Here is a 24,823-nt window from a genome sequence, read left to right as displayed (position 1 = left end):
CTTTACAGCGAGTGGACACAGTTAACCGGGCTGAGGCTGGGAAGAGCAGAAAAGGTGTGTGAGCAATCATCAGCCTGAAAAGATAGTGGTAGGTAGGCTTGGGGTGGGAGCCCAGTACAAAGAGGGCTCTTCCGGGTAGGTGAGGGGGCAAAGAAGCCCACTGCCTGTATTTGGGGTCCCTCTGCCTTGTGCCGACCAGCTCGTGTATCTGGGGCATGGTGATCCTCTCCGCCTGGTCTGTAATTAGCGGTGTACACTGTGATGTCACACTGCACAGTCTCAGTGCTCCCGTGCTGTGAGGCCTTTCCCCAGAGCCGCTGACCATGGCTACCACACTTCAAGCTACGGGAGACTCTGGCTGAAGGAGACAACCAGACTGGCTGAAGACTCCCCAGTGACTGAAACCTCAGGGCTGATGCTGACTGACTGGACTTCAATAGCTTCAATAATCAGGACTTCACCAAGCAGAAAGCTGAAGCAGGACTCTCCTAATGGATGCTACTAATGACCCACAGGCACATGGAGTCTGGGATGCTTTCCATGAGCTGTGGGGTCAGCTGGGACCCATTGGAGCCGCAGAACTCTGCCACCTCCAAGGCTGACCGCTGCTGTTCTGAAACATCTGAGAAGAATTACTGTGGCTCTGGACAGGACGGTTCCTATCTCTTCCGTCACTACCGATCTGTTTAATACAAGCAGCAGAAATGGCTCCTGCAGAGAGGAGGACTGCAGGGACAAAGAGGCCTAAGATAGTCTTAAGCCAGTTAGCGAAGGGACAGACACTAGCCCCCAGATGGCCCTCTGGGACACAGCTCAGAGCAAAGACACCAAGAAGCTGGTGCACAGGTCAGAAAACAAAATGCACACTCACCCACAGGGCAGGACAGACTGAGGAAGGAGGAACAGATGGGGTCATATTGTGTTCCCATACTTCCACAGTGACTCTGTAGCACATAGTTACATTGAAGCAGGAAGGGCCAAGCCATTCTCCCTGCTCAGCCTCCTGGCCAGCCCAGGTCAGAACTGTGCAACCCTGAGGATCCGTCTTTGGACCCCATGATCACCATTGCAGTGCCACCCACATCTGTATCCCCACAAACCCTGCCCTTGGCCCAGAGATTCCCCATCACGCAAAAGGCAGTATGTGTATCATCACGGACCCCTTGTGAGAGCTCAGCCAAACACAGCACAGGACTTGCACACTTGAGGACCTCATCCTGGGGCGCTGTTCTGGTTAGTTTTTATGTCAACTTGCCATAAGTTAGAGCCACCAGAGAGGAGGAAACCAACTGAGGAAATGCCTCCCTAAGATCAATCTATAGGCAGCCTATAGGGCATTTTCTTATTGAGTGAAGGGGAAGGGCCTAGCCATTATGGGTGGGGTTACCTCTGGGCTGATGTTCCCAGGTTATACAAGAAGGGCATCTAAGCAAGCCATAGGAAAAGCCAGTAAGCAGCACCTCTCCATGGTCTCTGCATCAGCTCCTGCCTCCAGGTTCCTGCCCTGACTGCCTTTGATGATGAGCTGCTACATGGGAGTGTGAGCAGAACAAGCCCTCTCTTCCCCCAACTTGCTTTTGCTCATGGTGCTTCGTCACAGCAATAGAAACCCTGACTATGACAGATGCCTGTATCCTAGGACTCCCAGGACTTCCCAGCTCTGCCTTAAAAGACAGTCTGGAACAGGTTGTCATGTACTCCAGCAGGGAGTCCTCTATAGGCTTTTTAAGGCACTGTCAAAGCAAGGGAGCCCAGAAACCTATAACCACAGGACCCTGGATGTCTGGGGACAGAGGGACCAGGTGGAGGTAAGAGATAGGTACATGGGTGCTCCCTAGACATGACAAAGAGGCACACCAACATTATGACAAAGCACATCTGGGGCTGGGGGCAACACAGGACTCAAAACTGTTAAAACCCAGAGTTCATACCACAAACTCCAGGACACTTTGAACCTATCTATGCACAGAATCATTGAAGACAATGTATAAAATCGCCCCGGCCTATGTGGACAAGGCAGACACAAAGCAGCAGTGAGTTTCGTATGCAGACTTACGCTCCATGACCTCATCACTATTCACTTATTCCATGATCTGAAACTCAGGGTGGGAGACACCTGCAAACTCGTGCCACCAAACAAGAGGCAATGACCCTGAAAACCTGCAAGTATTCTAGGCTCACGTCTCTAAGGATGCTACGAAGAGGAACAGCAATCAAGCTGTGCTGTCCTAGGACAACATGCCGATCTTCCTGCACTCCAGGCCCGGGCCCTTGACACTAGCAGCCTCTGTGATCTGCAGGAAGCATTCACCACAGCAGCCTCTGGGGAGCTTCCCGGGGAAAGTTTAACTCCCAGCAGCAGAAGCTTGCCATGCTTCAAGACTGCCCCTGTGTGGCCACATGCACACAGCACAGCTTCAGAAGAGGCTGGGGCCTGGGCACTGCCTCCAGTTTCCACCTCCCAGTGGTCAGATAGAAGCTGGCTGAGTACTGCAGCACATGAAGGTGTGGGCGAGGTGCCAACCCTCCCACCAAGCTGTGGACAAGAAAACCACTGAGTTCCCACCTACTTGGAAGCCATCTCCCCTACTAAACCTCAGTACATGTGAGCTTCCTGCACAGACCAGCCAGCTGGGAGGCACCGCCCATCCACTAGAAGTGAGGATAGCACTTCCCTTCAAGGACACTCAAAACACAGAAGGAATCCCTAGGATACAAAAAATAACACAGACCGTCATGCTTCTAATGTTCCATTCACCCCCACACACAAGAGCCCCTGTGACGGCCACTTTCCTGTGCCCCTTGCAAAGGACAGGTCCCCAGTAGCTCAATCAAATCCCAACATGCTGTAGCTAAGAGTATGGCTACGAAGACATCTCTGAAGCCAATGTCTGTAATAAGGGAGGCTGGCCTGCACCAGCGGGGGACTGCTCCAACCAGGAGTGGAAACAGGAAGTACACCCATGGTTTTCCTAAAGACAGTGCTATCTGGACAGTGAACCACTGCAGCTGTGTACAAGCCCAGACCTACTAACACTAGGGGGTTGGCAGAACTCCCGCCAAACAAGACCCATTGGATGGATGCCTATCTTGCAGTGAACCTCTATTACTTCATGAGTTATAGAAGCCACCAATCCAGTGACATGAAAACTTTCTTAGGAGGTTACCTTACATGTAGGCCAGTGACACCTCCTCAGTCCTCCCTCCACTGGGACATTACAATGTGTCCTACCTGAAGCCCCACCTCGAGAATGGCATTTCCTCCCTCAGTCATCCTTCCCCTGGAACAGCTACCACCCACTCACGATATCCCATGTTGGCTTTCATCATCTCCTTACTCCTACCTCTACCAGGACAGACCCCACTCCTTGCTTCTCTGCTTGTACCTCACTGGACACTCTGGGTCTTTTGTTTGTTTGTTTGTTTTTCCTTTTGGTATGAGTACTCTGTCTGCATGTATGTCTATATGCCAGAAGAGGGCATCAGATCCCATTATAAATGGTTGTGAGCCACATGTGGTTGCTGGGAATCAGGACCTCTGGAAGAGCAGTCAGTGCTCTTAACCACTGAGCCATCCTCCAGCCCCGGACACTCCATGTCTTGGGAGCCTCTCTTGGAAGGGCTAAGCATGGCCACTTGTTTTCTCACACTGACAGATGTGCAGCTTCACACTGGAGCATCTCACCTGACACACTTGGGTCCTTACCTTGCTAACCTGGATACCACGGTGAGTGCACAGACCCCATGCCCAAAGGTACTGTTCCCATCCTGGACCTCGGTGCTAGGTTCTGCTGTCCCACTTGACCCAGTGCACAGCACCTGGACTTGAAAACTCAGCCCTGTGTCCAAGAACTCAAGGATCCAGACTCCTACAATGTACATCTGGGTAGTGGCTGGGAAGACCCAACTCAATGCCAATGGATAAAGTGGTAGGCTAGTGGGGACATGCCAGGTGTGGTGTGGGTCAAACCAGGATGCATCTGAGAGTGCCACTTCTTGAGTTAGGCTGAGTAGAGGCAAGGGCTCCAGACTTGAAACTTCCTTTGGCTGACTTACCCAAACCCTTTGCTACTGTTCAGATATGATGTAAGTGTCTCCAAGGGCTCATACGCTAGGTGTTAAGTGATGTTGGAAAGTAGCAGCACTTCTGAGAGGCAGAGCCTAGGGGGAAGTCATCAGGTCACAAGGATACTGCCTTTGGGAAGGATTATGGGATCCTAGTACATTTCTGAGAAAGATGGCTGTTGTGAAGGTGAAGTCTGGCACTTGAATCTCCTCAGCATCCCGTCTTGCCAAGCGCTCTCCCTACTGTATATCTGCCATGTGACCCTCACCAGAGACCAGATAGAGCTGTCCAATCTTGAGCTTTAAGCTTTCGGAATGATGAGCTGCCTAATCTTTTCTTTATACAATACCTAGCTTCTGCTATTTTTTTTTAAAGCAACACAAAATGGGTTGACAATACCTCTGCTTACACTAATCAGTCTCCTATACCATAAGGAAATACCCAACCAACTTAGCAAGAGAAAAGACTGACTCTATCTCGTGGTTTTAGAGGGTCCTACCCAGTACCTGTGGTGAGGCAGTGCACCAGGACAGGAACAGAACTGCTCACTAACACCAACATGCAGGGAGAGAGGAGGAAGGAGAGAGCAAGCCTCCAGCGACTGAAGGGCCCTGCAAGAAGGTCTTCCTCCTAAAGGCCCCACTGTCTCCTAACAGTGCCACCCTGAGAGCTAAGCCTTTGGGAGACAGTCAAGAACCAAGCTTTGGCACTGCCCTATTCTGAAACCCAACTATCTGTCAAGGACAGGTATAACTTGGCCATCTGGAAGGGCTGTACAAGCCCGTGACTGCCTGCGAGCGAGAGCCCACAGCTGCTGACAGATGCGCATGTTGAACACATACCACAGCATGCTGAGGGAAACTCTAATTTTGGAAGCCGGTACACAAACTGCCCTGTTGGCCACTCACCTGCATGCATGAAGCAGCTACCTTCTGCAGGGGCTGTTTGGGCCCAGCTCCTAAGCACTAGGGCATCTTCCAGGAGCTCAATCTTCTTGCTGAACTGCACTTCTAAAATGGGAATGACCTCTGGCATCTTGGCAGATATCAGCCGGTAAGCCACGTCTGGTTTCCCGATGAACCGCTGGCGTATGCTGACCTCATAAGGAGAGTGAACCTTGATATCATCCACATCTTCCCTCTCAAACCTGTGCAGGAGCAATGAACTGGAGTCGTGGATTTCCAAAGCAGAGACCAGAACAGTGAGCTTTCCTGGCTTGGCATGAGACTCTGTTTTCTGAGAAACAATAGCAGGGACTCTGATCACTACCCCTTCCTTTCCAAAGGGCTCACAAGCGGCTACAGAGATACCTTCCTTGGGCTTGGCTTCTGCCGGCGTCTTCCAAAGCTTAGAGCTAAAAGGCCACCAGGAAGGAGACTCCAATTCTGTCAGCAATCTAAAAGAGCAAAGAAAACATGGAAAGCAGAGACAGTCAGTTTTGAGGTGTAAGGCCTTTGGTTTTTTGTTTGTTTGTTTTTCTCCAGAAGACTGCTTTAATCTTGTAGAGTATGTTACCATTTCATAGCCAGCCTTCTCCAACAAGCACTCATGAAGCAGAAAGAGCAAAGGGTGGGTACCTGAGGCTTGGGGTGGTAAGCACACCTGTCTAGAGGGGTCCAGCTACCAAAGATACAGCAAACACGTACATATGACTCATGTTCTTTCCACACTATGCCTTGGCCTGAGAGTTCTGACTCAGAATCCATTCATGGATTCATCAACCCACCAAGCTCTCCAGAGCTGTCTGCTAAAGCTTTCCACAGAATGGAGACACTCTGCCTGCACTGTCCAAAACAACGCTTTATATACAGCCATGGCAACTAAGAAACCCAATTAATGGTTTGTAGAGCCGGGGAATCAAATTCAGGGCCTTGTGCACACTAGGTAAGAGCTCTATGTTTAAAGCCCTTCCCAGCCTGATACAATTCAGTTTTTAGTAAAGCTAGTGTCTACTAGACTGCACAGCATAACTGTAACACCAAGAAATAGACCCAGTGCATCAAATGAAGGCAGGAAAAAGCAAGTATGGGGGCTGGAGAGACAGTTCAGTGGTTAAGAGCACTGACTGCTCTTCCAGAGGACCTGAGTTCAATTCCCAGCAACCATATGGTGGCTCACAATTATCTATAATGAGATATGGTGCCTTCTTCTGGCATGCCAGAACACTCACACATAAAATATAAATAAATAAAAATAAAAGAAAAAGAAAAATCAGCTATCAAAAAGAACAAACGGCAAACATAAGGAGGGATTAAATGAGTTAAACTGAACCAGGTAAGCACTCAGACTAAAAGCAAGTGCCCAAGATAAAGGCATTATCAGCTTGAAAGAAACAAGAGGCAGCTATACTTGTTCACGAAAACACTGTAAAATATGAAAGAACAGATCCACAAAAACAAAGAATTGAAATGTACACATGATACACAGGATGGTGATAGCAAACAGACACAACCAGAGGCACCGTATGATAAGGAATCCATCCAACAGGCAGACTTAACACTAAACATCTATGTACCAAATAACACCACTGTGAAATTCATTGAGCAAAACTACTGACAAAACAGACAATCACAGCTATAACCTTCAGCAGTTACATTTCTTTCCATGGCTAAGAGGACAAAATGACAAAAAATTAATAAGAATTTGGGATTTTGAACAGTGTTATGGTAGCTCAGCCTGACTGGTTACAGAATCGCCCAGCAACTGATGAACGCACAACACTTTCAGCTGGACGCAGAACACTCAGGCCTGGAATGCAGCTAATTGCAAAGCCACTATGTCCAAATACAGACACAAAACTGAAAATATTTGCAGATTAATGCACACTGAAGTACATGCACTAAAAATGCAAAAAGGAAATCAGAAAACATCTGAAGGAGCTGGAGCAAAGGCTCAGTGGCTAAGAGCACTTGCTGCTATTGCAGAGGACCTGGGTTCCAACTATCTGTAACTCCAGTTCCAGGGGATCTGACACCTTCTGACCTCCAAGGGCACAAGCATGCATGTGACACACACACAGACACAGATTCAGGCAAAACACTACACATAAAAACAAATCTTACAAAAAGAAGAAAACATTTAAAGTGAATAACAATGAAAATACAATACACACGAGGAGCAAGCATGACTCCATCTGAGAAAAGTGAGTTTCCAACACGTATGTGTATATTAGAAAGGCTTACAATTGATGGTGGTAACCACACCTTTAATCCCACCGCTTGGGAGGCAGAGGCAGACGAATCTCTGAATACAAGGCCAGCTTGATCTACAGAGTGAGTTCCAAGAAGGCCAAGGCTACACAAAGAAACACTGCCTCAAAAACCCAAAATAAATAAACAAACAAACAAATAAATGAAAGGTCTAAAATTAGTTATTTAGGCTTCTACTTCAAACTGGTTTAAAATTAAGACTAAAAATACACAAAGAAAGTAGAAAAGTAGAGATCAGCGAAATTAGAAGCAAGAGGTTAAAAAAAAAAAGGGAAGAAAGAAACTGGTGTAGGGAAACAGCTCAGGGGGTAAAGGAACTTGCCAGCAAGCCTGAAGAGCCGAGTCTGATCCTCTGAACCATGTGACGGAGGGAGAAAACTGCCTCCATACAAATCTATGGCAACATGTGCCTGTATAAACACGGATCTGAGTGATCTGTGATTATAATGCCAGCATTCTGAAGGCAGAGGCAGGCGGATCTCTGAGTTAGAAGCCAGCCTGGTCTACAAAGTGAGTTCCAGGCTAGCCAGGGCCACATAGTGAGACCTTGTCTTTAAAAAGAGAGGTAGAAGTCAGGCGGTGGTGGCGCACGCCTTTAATCCCAGCATTTGGAAAGCTGAGGCAGGCGGAAATCTGTGAGTTCGAGGCCAGCCTGGTATACAGAGTTAGTTTCAGGACAGTTAGGGCTGTTACACAGAGAACCTTGTCTCAAAAAACAAAAACAAAAAACAAAAAAGAAATAGAGAAAATATAAATTTCTGACATAGGACTGGAAATGGTTGAAAGTCTTATAAACATTATTCTAACAACTTCCCTGAAATGTACAACACTAGACAGCCCGACCTCTGAAACCCAGGCAAGGAAAAAAATTTAGAAAGAAACTAGATCTGTAACGATGACACCAGAAAGGACAGAGAGGACACTGTGGCCTGAGTGGCTTCCCTGGTGAACTCTGCCAAAGACAAGGACCAACAACTGTCTGTCCGCAGTCCGTCAAAGACTGGTGCAAAGGCAGCACCGCCCTCCGTCTCACAGGCTGCCTGCCCCACCGACCCGATGCGACATACGAATCCCAACACGGTCAAATCAGCAAGCACACCCGATGACATTAAAAATTACTAACCCACAAGTAAGCCAGAGGTATTCACCCAGGAAGATGAGGACAGCGGAACTAAAATCAGTCAGTATAACCATCTCACTGACAGTGAACCCGGGAAGCTGTGAGCCCAACAGAACAGCATCGAGCCCCAAGACTTCTGTCACAGGAAGGAAACTTTCTCAAACTGATAAAGGGCACGTACAAAAAACTTGAACAACATGGTTTTTCCCCCTCAGAATGAAAACAGTAAGTAAGCAGAATTGCGAAGCGCCAAGTCTTGCAGGCGTTCCCAAGTCTCGCAGGCGTTCCCAAGTCTCGCAGGCGTTCCTCACATATGACTTTCTGGAATACCTTTGGTCCTCATCCTGTTTCCTGGGAATCTGGAAGTAACGGGTCACCACGTACTGACGAACCCCTGCTCCCAGCAGCCCTGGAGAGCTACCAGGTGGGGCTGGTCACTGAGAGACTAGGGCTGCATCAGAGGCTCAGGACCCTCAGCCTCATCTCAGCCACCAGAGAAGGAAGGAGGGCTGAAGGCTGAAGGGATCACCAATGACCAGTGGTTCAACCAATCACGCCCATATAATGAAGTGTTGATAAAACCCCAGAGACACTCAGAGCTTCCCAGGAACTGAACATGTGAAGGGTTCTGGGGGGGATGTGCCCAGGAAGCATGGAAGTCCCTTCCTTTCCACATACCTGACCTCTTATATGTCTTCATCTGTATCCTTGGTAAGTATTCTCATGGTAAACCAGCCAAAACAAGTTCTGTGAACTGCAAACCAGTGCAACCCAAGGAAGGGTCAAAGAAGCTAATGTACAGCTGTCTGTGGTGGCCCTCCCTCTGCAAACCCTTCACAGTTAAGCTGCTGGCTCTGCGTTCTTCAACAGAAGGAGTTCTCGGTTGCTCTTTACCACCATGATGGCTCTCTCAACACAGGTCAGGGACCCACACGGGGCTCCGTTCATTCCTGAGTGTGTCTACTCTACTTATGTATTACAGAACTGGAGGACTGCCAAGGTGGGCTTGGGGACCTACTGAGTCAGGCAGGAGCTACAAACACGGACAAGCCCCCATTTCTTCCGATTTCCACAAATGAAAACACACAGTATTTGTCCTTTGGGGCTGTAGTTACTTAACTGACTACCACAACTCCCAGGGTCGTTTGTACTCTACAAATAGCTGGACTTTATTCTTCAGGGCTGAACAGCATTTCACTGCATAGATCAACCATATCTTCCTTCCCCATGTATGTGTGAGGGACACTGCTGCTCTGACCAGGGATTCTCATTCAGAGCTCACCGTGCTGACCACCGCCACTGTGTCTCTGTGACTGGGTGTGCTCATCACAGCTCTCCACGGAAACAGCCGCTGGGTCTTGCTCTGGTCCTGCCCATCCTTTCTACGTCCTCAGTCCCGCTCCTGGAATGGGAATGCAAACAGCCTCCTGCTCTATACCTTCTGCCTGACAAGGGGATATACCCTTTCTGAAGCTGCCAGTCAAAATACCCTCACAGGTTGCTCCTAGTTAGGTGTCTGGTCCCAGTGACTAGTAGACTGTTACATTTGTGTCCCCCCCACTGGGTCTCCTCCCTCTTCCAGACAGTCCAACTACTACTTTCACGCCCCCATCTGTCTTCTGCATATGAGAGAACACACAATCTATTTCTTTCTGAGTCTGCTATTTAACACAGCACACTGATCTCCAGTCCCTCCATTTCTCTATAAATGACACAATTTCATCCTTCTTTATTGCTGAGTAGTATTCTACTGTGTGTATGTGTATGTGTGTGCACATGCGTGCGTATGTGTGTGTGTCACATTTTCTTTGTCCATCTGTTGATAGATACTTGAGCCACTTCCTGATTTGGCTACTCTAAATAAAACCACAACCAACAAGTGGTAAACAAAAGACAAAAGAACAGCAGCATGTTTTTCCTTTATGCACAAGTCCCTCCCAGTAAGTTCTGAGGCTGGAGGCCACTCTCTCTGAGGAGCATTACAGGCACCGTGGTAGACAAGGAGCCAAACATGCCCAGACCACAGAGCACTGTGCTCAGACATGGAAGGTACCCTCTGTCTAGCCTACCATGGAAACAGGCTCTGTGACACTGACAAGCAGGCGCACACTGAAAACACAAGAGGCCAACAGTTGGGGCCTCACACTGAGACATCTGTTCCAACACTAACAGCACAAAAGCTCTGGTTCTGCTGAGGTGTCCTTGAGAGCTGAGGGGCTACTGGCGGAAGTGTGCAGGAAACAGCAGGAGGGCAGGTGGGAGCGATGTGCTGGAGTGGTGATGGAGCGGGCTCTTTAACTGTGAGCACTGTCTGGAGGAGCACTGAACAGAGCTCAGAAGAGAGAGCACTGAGCCAGCATTTATCGAGACTGGCCCTGCACCGGCAGGACCTCACTTCGCTCTGACTCATCTGCTGAGTTTTCACGGAGAAGACAGGAGCTCAGATGTACCCAGTGTGTCCAGATTAAACCTCATTTCCCAACAGAAACCAAAAGTAAACAACAGGAACTCTAACTTGGCAGACTGAGATATGCTGAACTATCTGAGTTCCCGGAAAGTACGCATCCATGTGCACAGAGGCAGACAGGCTGCGACACAGTCAACCAGAAGGGGAGACATCATGAGAACTCTATTCCTGGAACACATAGGAGTTTGCTCTCCACATCCATTTTATCACATTTCATCCCGAGGACCAGCTAACCCGAGCCCAGCAAGAACAGAACTGCCAACTCTGAACAGTCTGCAGATTCTGCTGCCTCTGCTCCCGTGACAAGCCTGACACAGGCCTACCTCCATGGCGCGGTCTAACTAAAAGAACCTCTTTGGCTTGATAAGAGGGGAGGATGTGTCTTCGGCCCATCCACAAGCCCTCTCTGAGCACATCCCTAACCAGGAGTGGACTATGGCAAAGGCCATCATGCCCAAGAAGCACCAAAAGAGCCTGGCCACTCCACCACACAGCGGCTTGGGAGCACTGCATGCTCTTTACAGACACAGTCCTTCATCCACAGGGAGCGCATGCTCCCAGGCCCTACATTGTAATGGGAATTATGAGTGAGGAGTCTCCCTCTCCAACCATCTTCCTGGTCTCTTTCTGCAGCCTCTTCCTGGCGTATCCAGTCACAAGCACCACGACCGTGGTACATTGGGATCACTGGTAAGTGAAATACTTCTGGACAGAGCACTAAAAACCTGATGACCCAAGAGGCTGCTAGTGACTGACATAGCAGCAAACAGTACAGACAGGCCAGACAAAGCGCTGCTCCATACCTTGGAGGCAGGCAACCATGTCCCAGCTCTCACCAGGCTACTCAGAGTGGCACTGACATTACAGGCTACCAAAGAGGTCCATTTTTCTACCTAATATTTTCAGAGGGACTCTGGGGTAACTGAAGCAAAAACAGAACTATAGATAGAGGGCTATAGTTGCAAAAACCAGAAAGAGCACGTTTTCAAACTAATTTCTGAAAAATAAGCACAGAAATTAAAACAAGTTTGAACTTGAGGTGCTAAAAATGAGCTCTCAAAGATGGGCCTTAGGAAGAATGGCCAGGTAATGCTGTTCAAGAACTACAAGCTGAACACAACTTGCCTAAGGACAGGGAAAAGACAGCCAAAAGACTGTAGAAACTTCTCTACACACCAGTGGCAGGAGGAGCTTAAAATCCAGGGTACTAAAGGCAGAGGTAGACCAGGGTCAGTGACAGAGCACGCTGGCTGGGAGGAAGACATGGTGACTCGACACCCAACCTGGGCACTTGGGAGGAGACACTGTCTAGCAGAATAGAGAGAAGAGAGCTGGATCCTCTAAGCCAAGGCAAGCAAGGTCTACAAGGCTCATACTGCAGGAGGGAGGCAGGGACATGAGATGAGGTTTTATTGGTAACTCAGTCCAGGGTGTCCTTACACAGGGACCCTGGGACAAATGCTTCTGATTAAGACAAAAAACAAAGACATCCAGACAAAGAGGAAACTGGAAGAGATAGGCTACTATAAAAAAAAAAAAAGGCACCTGAGCAGTGGTGGTGCATATCTTTAATCTTTAATCTCACTACTGGGGATGGGGTAGAGACAGGCGGATCTTTGTGAGTTTAAGGCCAGCCTGGTCTACAAAGCGAGTTCCAGAACAGCCAGGGCTACACAGGGAAACCCTGTCCTGAAAAACCAGCCCCCAAAAACAAAAACAAAAGAAAACAACTGAAATGCTAAGCTAAAACAGACAGGGAGCAATGCTGGAGCATGAGACAAATACCATGTGCAGAACCAAACTAATTCTTAGAAACTGAAACCTAACAGAAATAAAAGAAAAACTCAAGAAGTATAAACCAGAATGAAAACAAAAGGATAGAGCAAAATGAAGAGGAAACACAAGAAAACCAATAAAGGACAACAAAAACTGGTGCTCCACATGGGTCACATTTTTTAAAGCGATGTGAAAAAGTTATCAAAGAAACCATATAAACAAAACAAGAAAAAAAAAAGCCCGTTCTGAAGGACAAACTCGAGGAGGGCATTCACAGTACATACAAAACAAACAAACCTCCAAACTATTGTCTCCATCAAAGCAGCTCACCACCAGGAGGGTTCAGAGATCATACTCATGACCTGAGAACTGGAAACTTGACTAACCAGCACACAGGGACCACACACACGAACAGAACAAGATACCTCCCTCGTGCAGCCCATCACAATATGGACACTCGCCTCCCTACTCTCTGAAACCAACAGGATGCAGGCGGTGACAGGCAGTGGCTCTCTGGGATGCGTCCCACACAGTCCACACGCAGCTGCATGGCCTTTCCTCTGGAGGCTGGAAATGTCCTACCCATGAGATTGCTGAGAGGAAACTGCCTTTCCAAAAGCAGAGCAGACCTTGGGGTTTGCCCACCTGTCAGCCACATCTAGATCTGACTCCATCTTCTCCAGGCCCCTCATGACGCTGTCCAGCTGCTCGCCCTGGTGATGAAGGACCTTTGATGTGTCTTCCATGCGTCTCTGGGAACTAGCCATCAGTCCTAACAGCTCCTGCCCCCTGGTCATGGGGGAGGCTGTGCTGGCAGCAGTGCCTGGCTGGGACAGTAGCAGCTCCCTCCAGAAGTGCTCGATGATGTTGAAGACAACATTGCGACTGGGCCGCAGTGAGCTGAACCAGTGTTTGGCCTGGCCCTTCTCCAGGACTGTGATGGCACTGAAGATAAAGAGAGAAGACTCCTTCCTGATCTCAGTGATGCTGGAGAGAGGCAGGCCCACAAGGACCTCTTCATTTCTGTCTGCACTGAACTTCAGTGACCGAGGTGTCAGAGTCAGCTTCCCAGGAACCCATTGCTTCTCAAGGTTCAGGTAGTAGGAGCAAGGCCAGCAGTGGACACGCACATCACTGTTCATCTGTCCCTAGGTAGCTGTACTACACGCGAGACTGTAGTAGCTGCCTCTGTGGGAAAAGAAACAATCAGTGGGCAGGTGAGGCTGAAATATATCAATTTCCTTTAGATTATAGTTAGTAGGAGTTGGTACAGCCTCAAGGCAGCTCTGGGCCTCTGCCCTGCAAGTAAAGGGCAGAGACGGCTGAGATCAGAACCAAGAACTGTGCTCGCCCCACCACTCCCTACAGGAGACCCTCTACTCCTGTGCCCACCAGGCAACCACGAGGAGAGCAAGTACTACAGACAAGGCCATGCATACGACCTTGTGGTTGAGATGTCCCTACCACTATATATCTGCACAAGGTCCTCCTAAGGATCCTCTTTCAAGTTTTATAGACGTCTGTCCCCCTCCTGGCCAGCCCGCTCAGAGCTACCTATCCAGTCACGTGTACATGAATGCATTTATACAGTGTTGTGTGCACACAAGCAGTGACATGTGTGCTAGCTTCATTTTCTTCTACTTCTGTTTTCCCAGTAATCAGGGTCACACCAGGTGCATCTGGGAAAGTGGTCTACTGCCGAGCTAGATCCACAGCCCTTGGTTTCTCTGAAACAGGGTCTCACATAGCTTTGAACTTGCTATGTAGCCCAGGGTGGTCTCAAGTTCCCTGTGTCTTATTTGGCCATACTAGAAGTACTGGCATTGTGCCATCACACCTGGCACCGTTTGCAATTTCATATTTATAATTATATTCATCAAGGCAGTCATAAGTCATGGATGACCGACCCTTATAGAATATATTGCCCAATCCTCTTTGTACAGATACCAATTATTAGTCAAGAAAGGAGGTTCCACACTGTAGTCTGTGGTACTGACTGGGTAAACAGAGCTTTCCCACCTCACCCAGCCGTCTTTCTCTGTGTCTGTGTCTCTGACCGTGCCTCTCACTGTCTGTTTCTCTCTATCTCTCTCTTTCTCTCAGTGACCACTCTGCTCCAAACAATGACCTCAGATTGGCCCTCCCCAGTCCTCAGAGCACAAGCTGCTACAAAAGCCACTGCTAAATATTACTCTGTTTTAGGGGCCAGGAGTTACCAAAAGCACTGAGCCTGCTCTCCCAGGGTAGAGCACAGACTTCTTGGTATCCTGTAGCTCCAACACCACAACCCTAGCCTTACCTGCATTCACCTCATAGGAATTAGAAGCCTCCCCCATATGTTATATCTTTGAGATCATAACTGCTGATATCAAAAGTGCACCATCACGGGGGCTTGCACGCCGAGGCCTGGAGCAGAGTCCGTGTATGGCCTACAATGCCGGGAATGTGGTCAGTAGTCATCCATGCTGCCCAGTGGGACCTAGAGAAGATCTTACCAATGTCGTCGGCTCCAAGACCATACCTACCAGTGCCACAATCTTGTCATCACCTACACTTGCCCCACAAGACCTAGTGACAGCACCCTCCACATTCTGTCACATCAGAACTTCAACTGCCAACATCATAGGCCCCAGGGTCACAGGCACACAAGTATGCAGGACGTAAGAAAACACACATTTAGAATCCCATGTCCACTGCAAATCTCTCACACACTGCTGCAGCTTGGACGATGGACTTCAGAGCTCTGGTGACACTCACTACATCGAGAAACTACACAGGCCACACTTCCACCTTCACCTATAAGCAAAGCCCAAACATGGGCACCCTAAACCCTATCTAAACGCTTTGTCCTATGAAAGCTACTACCCAAAACTGGAAAGGGCAACTATTATGCCAGATGTGGAGACATCAATGGAGAAATTTTAAAAATCAAGGATGCATGACACCTGTAAAGGACACAGTAATTCTCAGGAAGTGGAGATCAAGTCAAAGGAAATCCGTGGGTTGCCTGAAAAATAATTCTCGATAGCTTCCGTAATAAACTAGAAGGAGAATTTCTGAGCTGAGCGCAAGTCTTTTGAAATAATTCATCAGACTTAGAGTCTGGAGAGATGGCTCAGGAGCTAAGAACACATGCTAGGTCAGATAGTGGCACATGCCATAAATCCCAGTACGTGGGAAGCAGAGGCAGAGACCAGCCAGGACTACAGAGTGAGTTCCAGGGTAGTCAGACCTTCAGAGGGAAACCCTGTCTTAAAAAAAAAAAAATAAAAGACAAAAAAACAAACAAACAAAAAAAAACCGGGCGGTGGTAGTGCACGCCTTTAATCCCAGCACTCGGGAGGCAGAGGCAGGCGGATCTCTGGGAGTTTGAGGCCAGCCTGGTCTACAAGAGCTAGTTCTGGGACAAACACCAAAGCTACAGAGAAACCCTGTCTCGAAAAACCAAAAAAAAAAAAAAAAAGCCCTCACTTAACGGTTCTTCCAGGGAACCAGAGTTTAGTTCCTAGCATCCATGTTGGAGGACCAACCATCCGTAACTCCAACTTCAGGAGATCCAAAGAGCTCTGGCCTCAGCAGGTACTCCGTACTCTGAGACACATGGGAAATCATTAAGGAAACAGACAGTTGCACTACATGAATTCCAGGGAATTCCAGGGGGGAAACACTAAAAATCTCTTTATTAAAGTAACAGCCGAAAACTCCTAAAGATTTCTGTCTTATTCATTGTTCTATTGCCATGAAGAGACACCATGACCAAGGCAACTCATAAAAGAAAGCACCTATCTGGGGGCGTGCTCAGTTTCTGAGGCTTACTTCATTATCACGGCACTGGAGAACAGCTGAGAGCTTTACATCCTGATCCACAGACAGCAGACAGAGAGACTGGGCCTGGTACAGGCTTTTGAAACCTCCAAATCCATCCATCCCCAGGAGACAAACACCCTCCAAGGCCACACCTTGCTTCCCTGCCTGTCTGTGGTGCTGAGGAATGAACACAGGGTTCTGTTCATGCAGCAAATAATCTACCACTGAGCTACGCCCCCTGAAGCCTTCGATGAGACATGGACATCCAGATCCAAGAAGCTCAAAGAGCCAAAAAAAAAGCTTCTCCAAGGAATATTAGGTCAAAACATCAAAAGTGCAAGATGAAGACAGAATTCTCAATTACTCTACAGAAATGGACAAATGAACTCTCCTAGATAAGCAGAAAGAATTTGCCACCAGCAGACCACGCCTGTTAAACTGCATCAGGGGAGCAGGATGAGTACAGCGTGCACAGGGGCTAAGGAGAAAGACTGTGAGCTGGAGGTCACAGCGACAGTCTGGGATACATAGCAAGACTCTACCTCGACAAACAAAACAAAATTGGGGAGGGGAGGGGAGGACTGGAAAGATGCCTCAGCTGCTAAGGGCACTGGCTGGTGTCTTGCAGAGACCTTGGGTTCTGTTTCCAGCCCCCACATGGCAGCTCATAATCAGCCATCGTTCTGGTCAGGGTATGAATATTCTCTTCTGACCTCTGTGGGCACGGGCATGCATGTAGTGTACAGACATACATTCAAGGAAAATACACATATAAAATAAATATATCTAAAAAAATTAAATTACTTAAAAAAAAGCGTCTATTCTCCAATCAAAAGACACAGACTAGCTCCATGGATTAAGAAACAAAATCACCTTTAATCCCAGCACTTGGGAGGAAGACGCAGGCAGATCTCTGTGAGTTCGAGGCCAGCCTGGTCTACAAGAGCTAGTTCCAGGACAGGCTACAAAGCTACAAAGAAACCCTGTCTCGAAAAAACAAACAAACAAACAAACAAACAAAAAACCAGAAAGAGGGTTGGAGAGATGGCTCAGCATTTAAAAACAATGGTTGTTCTTCCAGAGGACCCCGGTTCAATTCCCAGCACCCATATGGCAGCCCACAACTGTCTGTAACTCCAGTTCCAGGGGATCTGATACCCTCACACAGACAATAGATACAGGCAAAATACCAAAGCACATAAAATTTTAAAAATAAAAGAAAAAATAAAGAAAAATCATTTTAAAAAATCAGAAAGAGCACAAATAAGTAATTTGATGATGCAATTCTGGCCTCTGTGGATACCAGGCACTCAAACGGTACATGGTCATACACTCAGGCAACACACACACATATCAAATAAAAATAATTAAAAAAAAAAGAACACCTAAAAATAAGAATTTGGAAAAACAAGAACAAACCAAATCCAAACCCAGTAGATGGCAAGAAATAATAAAAATCAAAACAGAAATCAATAAAATATAAACAAAGAAAACAATACAAATAATCAATGAATCAAAGAGCTGGTTCTTTTTTTTTTAAGATTTATTTATCATGTATACAGTATTCTGCCTACTTATGTCCTATAGGCCAGTAGAGGGCACCAGATCTCATTATAGATGGTTGTGAGCCACCATGTGGTTGCTGGGAATTGAACTCAGGATGTCTGGAAGAGCAGTCAGTGCTCTTAACTTCTGAGCCACCTCTCCAGCCCTCTAAGAGCTGGATCTTTAAGAAGATAATCAAGATTGATAGACCCTTGCAAAAGAAAAAAAAGATGACCCAAATTAATAAAACCAGAAATGAAAAGGAAAACATTACAACAGACACCAAAAAATTAAAATATTAAGGAAATTTTAAAAACTTACATTTCAATAAATTGGATAATCAAAAAAAGGATGGATTTCATGAGTCAATCAAACTACCAATGTTAAACCAAAAGAAACCAACAACCTAAAACAGACCCATAACAAAAGATGACACTGAGCCTTTCATTAAGATTTCAGTCTAGGCAGGGCGATGGTGGCGCACACCTTTAATCCCAGCACTCGGAGGCAGAGGCTGGCGGATCTCTGTGAGTTCGAGACCAGCCTGGTCTACAGAGCTAGTTCCAGGACAGGCTCCAAAGCCACAGAGAAACCCTGTCTCGAAAAACCAAAAAAAAAAAAAAAAAAAGATTTCAGTCTAAAAAGCCCAGATCCAGACTGACTCATAGAACTCGACCAGGACTTCAAGCAGAACTACAACCAATACTTTTTTCTTCTTTTCCAAAACTTTTCTTTTTATTTGTACAGGTGTTCTGCCTACATGGATGTCTGTGCACCTCATGCATGCCCAAGGAGACCAGAAGAGGGTGCCAGATCCCTTGGGACTGGAGTTACAGACATTTATGAGCTGTCATGTGAGTGCTGGGACCTGAACCCTGGTCTTCAGGAAGAGCAGCCAGTGTTCATAACTGAGCCATCTCTCCAGTCTCACCAATACCACTACTACCTCCATAACTACTGCTTCCTCCTCCCCTTCCTTCTCCTCCCCTTCTTCTTTTTTTCTGAGACAGGGCTTCTCTGTGTAGCTCTGGCTGTCCTGGAACTTGCTTTGTAGAGTGGTCTGGCCTTGAACTCAAGAGATTTGCAACAATACTTCTTAAATTATTCAAAAACAGAATAATTTTAAAAAGGGAGAATTAGCCTGACGGTGGCGGCGCAAGCCTTTAATCCCAGCACTTAGGGGCAGAGGCAGGCGGATCTCTGTGAGTTCAAGGCCAGCCTGGTCCACAAGAGCTAGTTCCAGGACAAGGTTCCAAAGCTACAGAGAAACCCTTCCTTGAAAAACCAAAAAAAAAAAAAAAAGGTGGGGGATCTTGAAATAAAGGTGAAAACACCCTGTATTAAAATTCATAGGATATGCCCAAGTGGTGGAAGTGCACCAAAAATTGTCATGTGACCTCCACACACAAACAGCGGCACACATGCACATGTACACACATGTACAGAAACACATACACAGAGAAACATACCAATAATAACAAAATAAAATTTTAAAATAAAAAAATACAAAGAGATTAATAAAAGACTTTGTTTTCTGAACAGACAAAGATTAATAAATCTTTAGCTAGACTAACCAAGAAAAAAGACCCAAATAAGTAAAATCAGAGCTGAAGCCATGTGTGGTGGTGCAAACCCCAGCACTCAGGAGGCAGAGGTAGTGGATCTCTGAGTTCAAGCCCAGCCTGGTCTACAGATCGAGGTCCAGGACAGTCAGGCCTGCACAGAGAAACACTGTCTGGAAAAACCAAAGGGAGAAAAAAAATAAGGAAAGAAAATAAACTACCCTGACTGGCTAGAGAGATGGCTCAGGGTTAAGAGCACTTGAACAGCGGCCTGGCTCCCCACACTCACACTGGGTGGTCCATAACCACCTGTAACTCCAGCTCTGGAGAATCTGATGCCCTCTTCTGGACTCTGTGGTCACTGTTCTCTTGTGGCATACGCACAAACACATAAATAAAAATAAAATCTGCTCTTTAAAAAAGAAACTACAAGAAAAAAATTACATGATTAACAAACTGGAAAATCTAAAAGAAATGAATAAATTTTAGATATATTCTACCTACCCAGACTAAATAAAAAAGAAACAGAAAATTTAAACATACCAGTAATAAGAAATAAAATGGAAACCGTAGTTAAAAGTCTCCCATAAACATAGCAAGCTCTAGACCAGCCAAGGTTACATAGTGAGACCCTGTCTTAAAAAAAAAAAAAAAAAACAAGGGCATGATGATTTTTTTGACTGAGTTCCACAAAGCATTTAGAGAATAAATAATCAAATTCTCAAAAATTAAAAAATATTGAATAAGAAAGAACATTGCAAAATCCTTTTTATGAGGTCAAGGACTATCAAAACCTCACAAAGATACAACAACAAAAGAAAATTGGGCACCTATTTCCTGATAAACAGGGCCATAAAAACTTTTTAAAAATATAGTGAAAATCAGCCTGATGCAGAACCACACACCTGCAATCCCAAGACTTGGAAAGCTGAGACAGGAGGGATGTGAGCATGGCATAAATACAGAGACTTGCTTCAAACAGTAATAAAAAAATAAAATACACAGGAAAAATAATACTAATTTTTTAAAAAGTGTGCAAAGTCAATAAACATATATAAAAAATGCCCAACATCTTTAGCTACCAAGAAAATGCAAATCAAGTTGGGTGTAGTAAATATACCTGTAATCCAAGCACTTAGGAGGTAAAAAGTTCAAGATCATCCTCAACTACATGGTTTGAGGTCTTCCTGGGTCATGTGAATTGCTGTCTGAAAAATGAGAAGAGGAAAAAAACTTAAAATAACAAGGGGGGAGGGAAGAGGAAGGGAGGAAAGAGGAGATGCAAATCAACTCTATTGAGACTCATCTCATCCCAGTCAAAATGACTGTCACCAAGAAAAAAGTACATTATATGAATATATGAAAACATAACCATGAAGTTCAGTATTTTACACAGTGTATGCAATTTGCTGTTGTTGTTTTGAGACAGAGTTTCCCTGTGTAGCCCTTACAGTCCTGGAACTTGCTCTGTAGACTAGGCTGGCCTTGAACTCACAGAGATTTACTTGCCTTTGTCTCCTGAGTGCTGGATTAAAGGTGTGCACCACCACTGCCTGGCAACAATACATACCAATTTTAAAAGACTAATATCCCCCAGGGCTAGAGAGATGGCTCTGCGGTTAAGGGCACTTGCTGCTCTTCCAGAGGCCTTGGGTTTGATTCCCAGTACACACGTGGCGGGTTATAACTGCCTATAATGCTAGTCCCAGGGGATCCAACGCCCTCTTCTGGCCTTCTTGAGCACTACAAGTACATGATGTGCATACACACAGGAAAACATTAACACACATAACCAAATAATCTTTAAATCGATTAAAATCAAAAATATATAATGATCTTAAAAACAACAAAATTGCAATTAACAAGGGTTAAAATATGAATGAATGTTGTTCACAAATTACAAGTGACCAACTATGTGAAAGTTTGCCCACTGACTGTATCACTCCAGTAAGTATGGCTATTATCAAAAGAATAAAGAGGTTCTAGAAACATCCTTCAAAAGTAAGGACATCCTTCAGGAGTAGAGCGCTTGCCTAGCACATGTGAAGCCTTAGGTTCAACCCCTAGTGTCTGTGGTGGAGGCTAAGGATGCTAAGTGCTGTCGGGAAATAGGGAAATGGTAACCCTTACATGTCTGGTGGGGATGCTAAGGAGAGCATACAACTAGAAACAGGAGTATTATACGAACCAGCTCTCCCATTGGTGGGTACTGCCAACAAATTTCACCAGGACAGAATTCCATTATTTTGTGAAAAACAAGCGAGCAAAGGGGACAGCAGCCTGAGGGAAATGTAAAAGTACACACTAAGAAGAAAGGGTGCAGAGTCACACGGGGAGTTCCTGCCCGGAGGTCCCTCTGGAGGCCACTAATGCAGAGGAGGTTTGCAAGTTCCTTAGTTTGATTGGTGGCTAAATGAGAGATGCAACCACACCTGACTGTACCTGAATGCACACACGTCGAGGCATGAATGTATAGGTCAGAGGACATCTTACAGGAGTTGGTTCTCTCCTTCCCATGTGATTCCTGGGGGAAATCAATTCAGGTCGTCAGATTTAGCACTAAGCAGGTTTATCTGCTGAGTGGTCTCACTGGTCTGTTTCTCTTACTTTTCCTAGCGGAGTCGGCTGAGCTGGTAAGAGAGAGGAAAGTGGTACCAGTGGCAAGGCAGTAACAGAAGGAAGTTAAGGAAGGAGTTCCCGAGATTGTGCTGGGGAGCAGAGGTGTAAAATGACCACCTGAGAGCAGCTGAAGACAAAGAGCCTTCAGGCTTTAATCACTCAAGAGGAGCTGCCAAGAATTCCAAATGCCAGGAATGAAAGTTGAGACACTGGCCTCTCAAGGCCCAGCACTCTATGCCTTAGAACATAGTACAAACTGCTTTTGGACCACAGCATCCCAATATCTGAGGCCCATTCAAGACCTGTACCACACGCAGTAGCAGTCAGGGATCACAATAGCTACCATGTATTGGGCCCACTGGGAAAGCCCCAAGCAACAAACCTTCAACTTGAGTATGTAAAGCCACAGTCTAGCGTCTAATAGGAAAACAGTTCCCTATTCCCAGAGCTGGGAATGAAAAGCCTCTGGATGTACCGCATAGTACAGCGCCCCTAGGCCTTGGGCACTCAAGGCTCAGGACTGCCAACACTACGACTTCTCCTCGCCTACTCACAATTTCTAGATCAAGCAGGTGGACTCCAAGTGACAGAGACACAAAATGACACATCTTGTTTGTTTGACTGGACGCTCTTGGAGGACAGCAGACCATATCCTAAGGTTCTGGCTCAGTGACTTCCTTGTGATAGGTCTTCGCTTTTTGGTTCAGCTGGGACACCGTGGCATGGTGGAGGGCCATCCTGTACTGATGGCAGCCTTCACCAAGCACTGTATGAAACAAACCAAATATACCAGACCGACATGGAAGCTACCCATCAGGGGTGGGAGGAGTCTACCCCTGTGTCTTGAATCCATCTTTCCTAGAACCTCTAGGGCAGTGGTTCTCAACCTATATACCAGATATTTTTACAATAGTATCAAAACCACAGTTATGAAATAGCAAGGAAATAATTTTATGGTTGGGGTCACCACCATAACAAGAGCAACTGTACTAAAGGGTCGCCGCATGAGGAAGATACCAAAAACCTGCTACCTGGCCTTGGCTTTACCATCTGGTAGTCACCCTCAGACAACACATCCTATGCACAGCAACAGGCAGACACAACAGGGAAAGGGGCAGAGGAAGAAAGGACACCTTCTTCGTGTCACCCTGAATGTACACAAAATGAAAGCACCAGGTAAAAACAAGATGTAGATCTGTCTTCTCTAATAACCTGGCTCGAGTTCTTCACAAACATATCCTAGACATTTCCTCCATGACAGCCGCAAGAGCAGACCCGAATTTCCCAGTGTGTGGCTATGGTTCCCCCAAGTCACTGCTACACACCAGAAATCACTGCCTGAAGCTAGGACAGTCCCTGAAGGAAGCTGCCAAACCAGCTCTTTGTCGCCATCACAGGTGGGAGAGAAGAAGACACCTAAAAGTCACTTTTTAGAAAAGGATTTCGTAGACAACCCCAGGTTGCAGAGGACAACCAGGTCCTATGTGGGGCCTGACAGGCCTCCTAACAACCTGTCCTTGGCCAGACCAGGGGAACCACCACATTAAAAACAAACAAAACACCTCAAACTCTTACATCAGGAAAGCTCCATGAGAAACAGCCAGGAAGTTTACAGCCTGATGTCACTGGAAAAGTGGGGGAGATTTTCTCAGCTGCAGGAGACACTTCCTTCTGTAGAGAAGGCTGCTTTGTCTTCCTGAGGGAGGGGTTCAGCAGGCAAGTCTGCATTATGAGCCCCTCCCTAGCATACCAAGGCCACACCAGTGTCAGTGTCTTCTGCTTGGATATGCCACACTGAGTCGTAGGCAACAGGTCCCTGAACTAGGAAGCCCATACCTGAGCCTTCCACCATAATGCCTGGAGAAACAGGGAGCAAGTGCTGACACCCTCGTGCCTCAGCAGAACAGCCTATACTCCAGGATAACGAGTGGTCACAGGCTAGAGCACCTCCAAGCCATTCATGTGACCTCTGAACCCTTGAAAGTCACTGGTGGGGCTGGAGCAATGGCTCAGCTGTTTAAGACTAGCTGCTCTTCCAGATGACCCAGGTTTGATTCTCAGCACCCACATAGTGGCTCACAACTATTTATAACTCCTGTGGGGGGGGGTCTGATGCCATCTTCTGTCCTCCAAGGGTACTGCATCCAAGTGGTGTACATACATTCAGGTAAAACTCCCACAACACAAAATAATAGCTTTAAAAAGTACTGGCATGCACTTCTCAGAATTAGGGGAGCTACTTCAGCCCACTCACGGTTTCCAAGGCCAAGGGAACACCGCTCAGCTTCTGAAGACAGCCTTGTCTCGTTTCTGGCTGGAAAGGGTTTCCCATTGCTCGCAGACAATAACTTATTCAATGACTGGATCCACATAAGGAAAAAACCCAAATCCAGTTTCTCTTACATTGCCATCACTTCTGCAAACACATGTGTGTGTGTGATGTCTCCTTACACAGCACCCAGGAATTGGTTCTAAAGTGAACACTAGCTGTGTTTCTGTGTAGTAATATGAGCGGCGGGGGCTGTGTCCCCAACACCCCAGCCGCCTGCTCGGCTAGCTTATGCCCGAAATAACAACACACAAACTGTATTCATTTAATCACTGCTTGGCCCTTTAGCTCTAGCCCTTACTGGCTAATTCTGATATCCCGAT

The 24,823-nt window shown here is 46.7% G+C and overlaps 1 protein-coding gene across 3 annotated transcripts in view; it reads right to left on the bottom strand.

The window, feature by feature from the left end:
* The window catches only part of Snap47 (synaptosome associated protein 47), a 46,778-nt gene that overhangs the window by 15,416 nt on the left and 6,539 nt on the right, over window positions 1-24,823 (bottom strand). For all 3 annotated transcript variants that reach the window (XM_075992385.1, XM_075992386.1, XM_075992384.1), the window contains 2 exons: window positions 13,284-13,826; window positions 4,975-5,462 (listed from right to left, as the gene is read on the bottom strand). In XM_075992385.1, coding sequence (XP_075848500.1) covers window positions 4,975-5,462; window positions 13,284-13,780 — 985 coding nt within the window. In that variant the 5' untranslated portion in view covers window positions 13,781-13,826. The remainder of the gene's footprint in view (window positions 1-4,974; window positions 5,463-13,283; window positions 13,827-24,823) is intronic.

This window comes from Microtus pennsylvanicus, chromosome 11, assembly GCF_037038515.1.
Source record: "Microtus pennsylvanicus isolate mMicPen1 chromosome 11, mMicPen1.hap1, whole genome shotgun sequence".
NCBI classification, from domain to species: domain Eukaryota; kingdom Metazoa; phylum Chordata; class Mammalia; order Rodentia; family Cricetidae; genus Microtus; species Microtus pennsylvanicus.
Note: the sequence above shows the minus strand (reverse complement) of the source record. Positions and strands in the feature narration are given on the sequence as shown.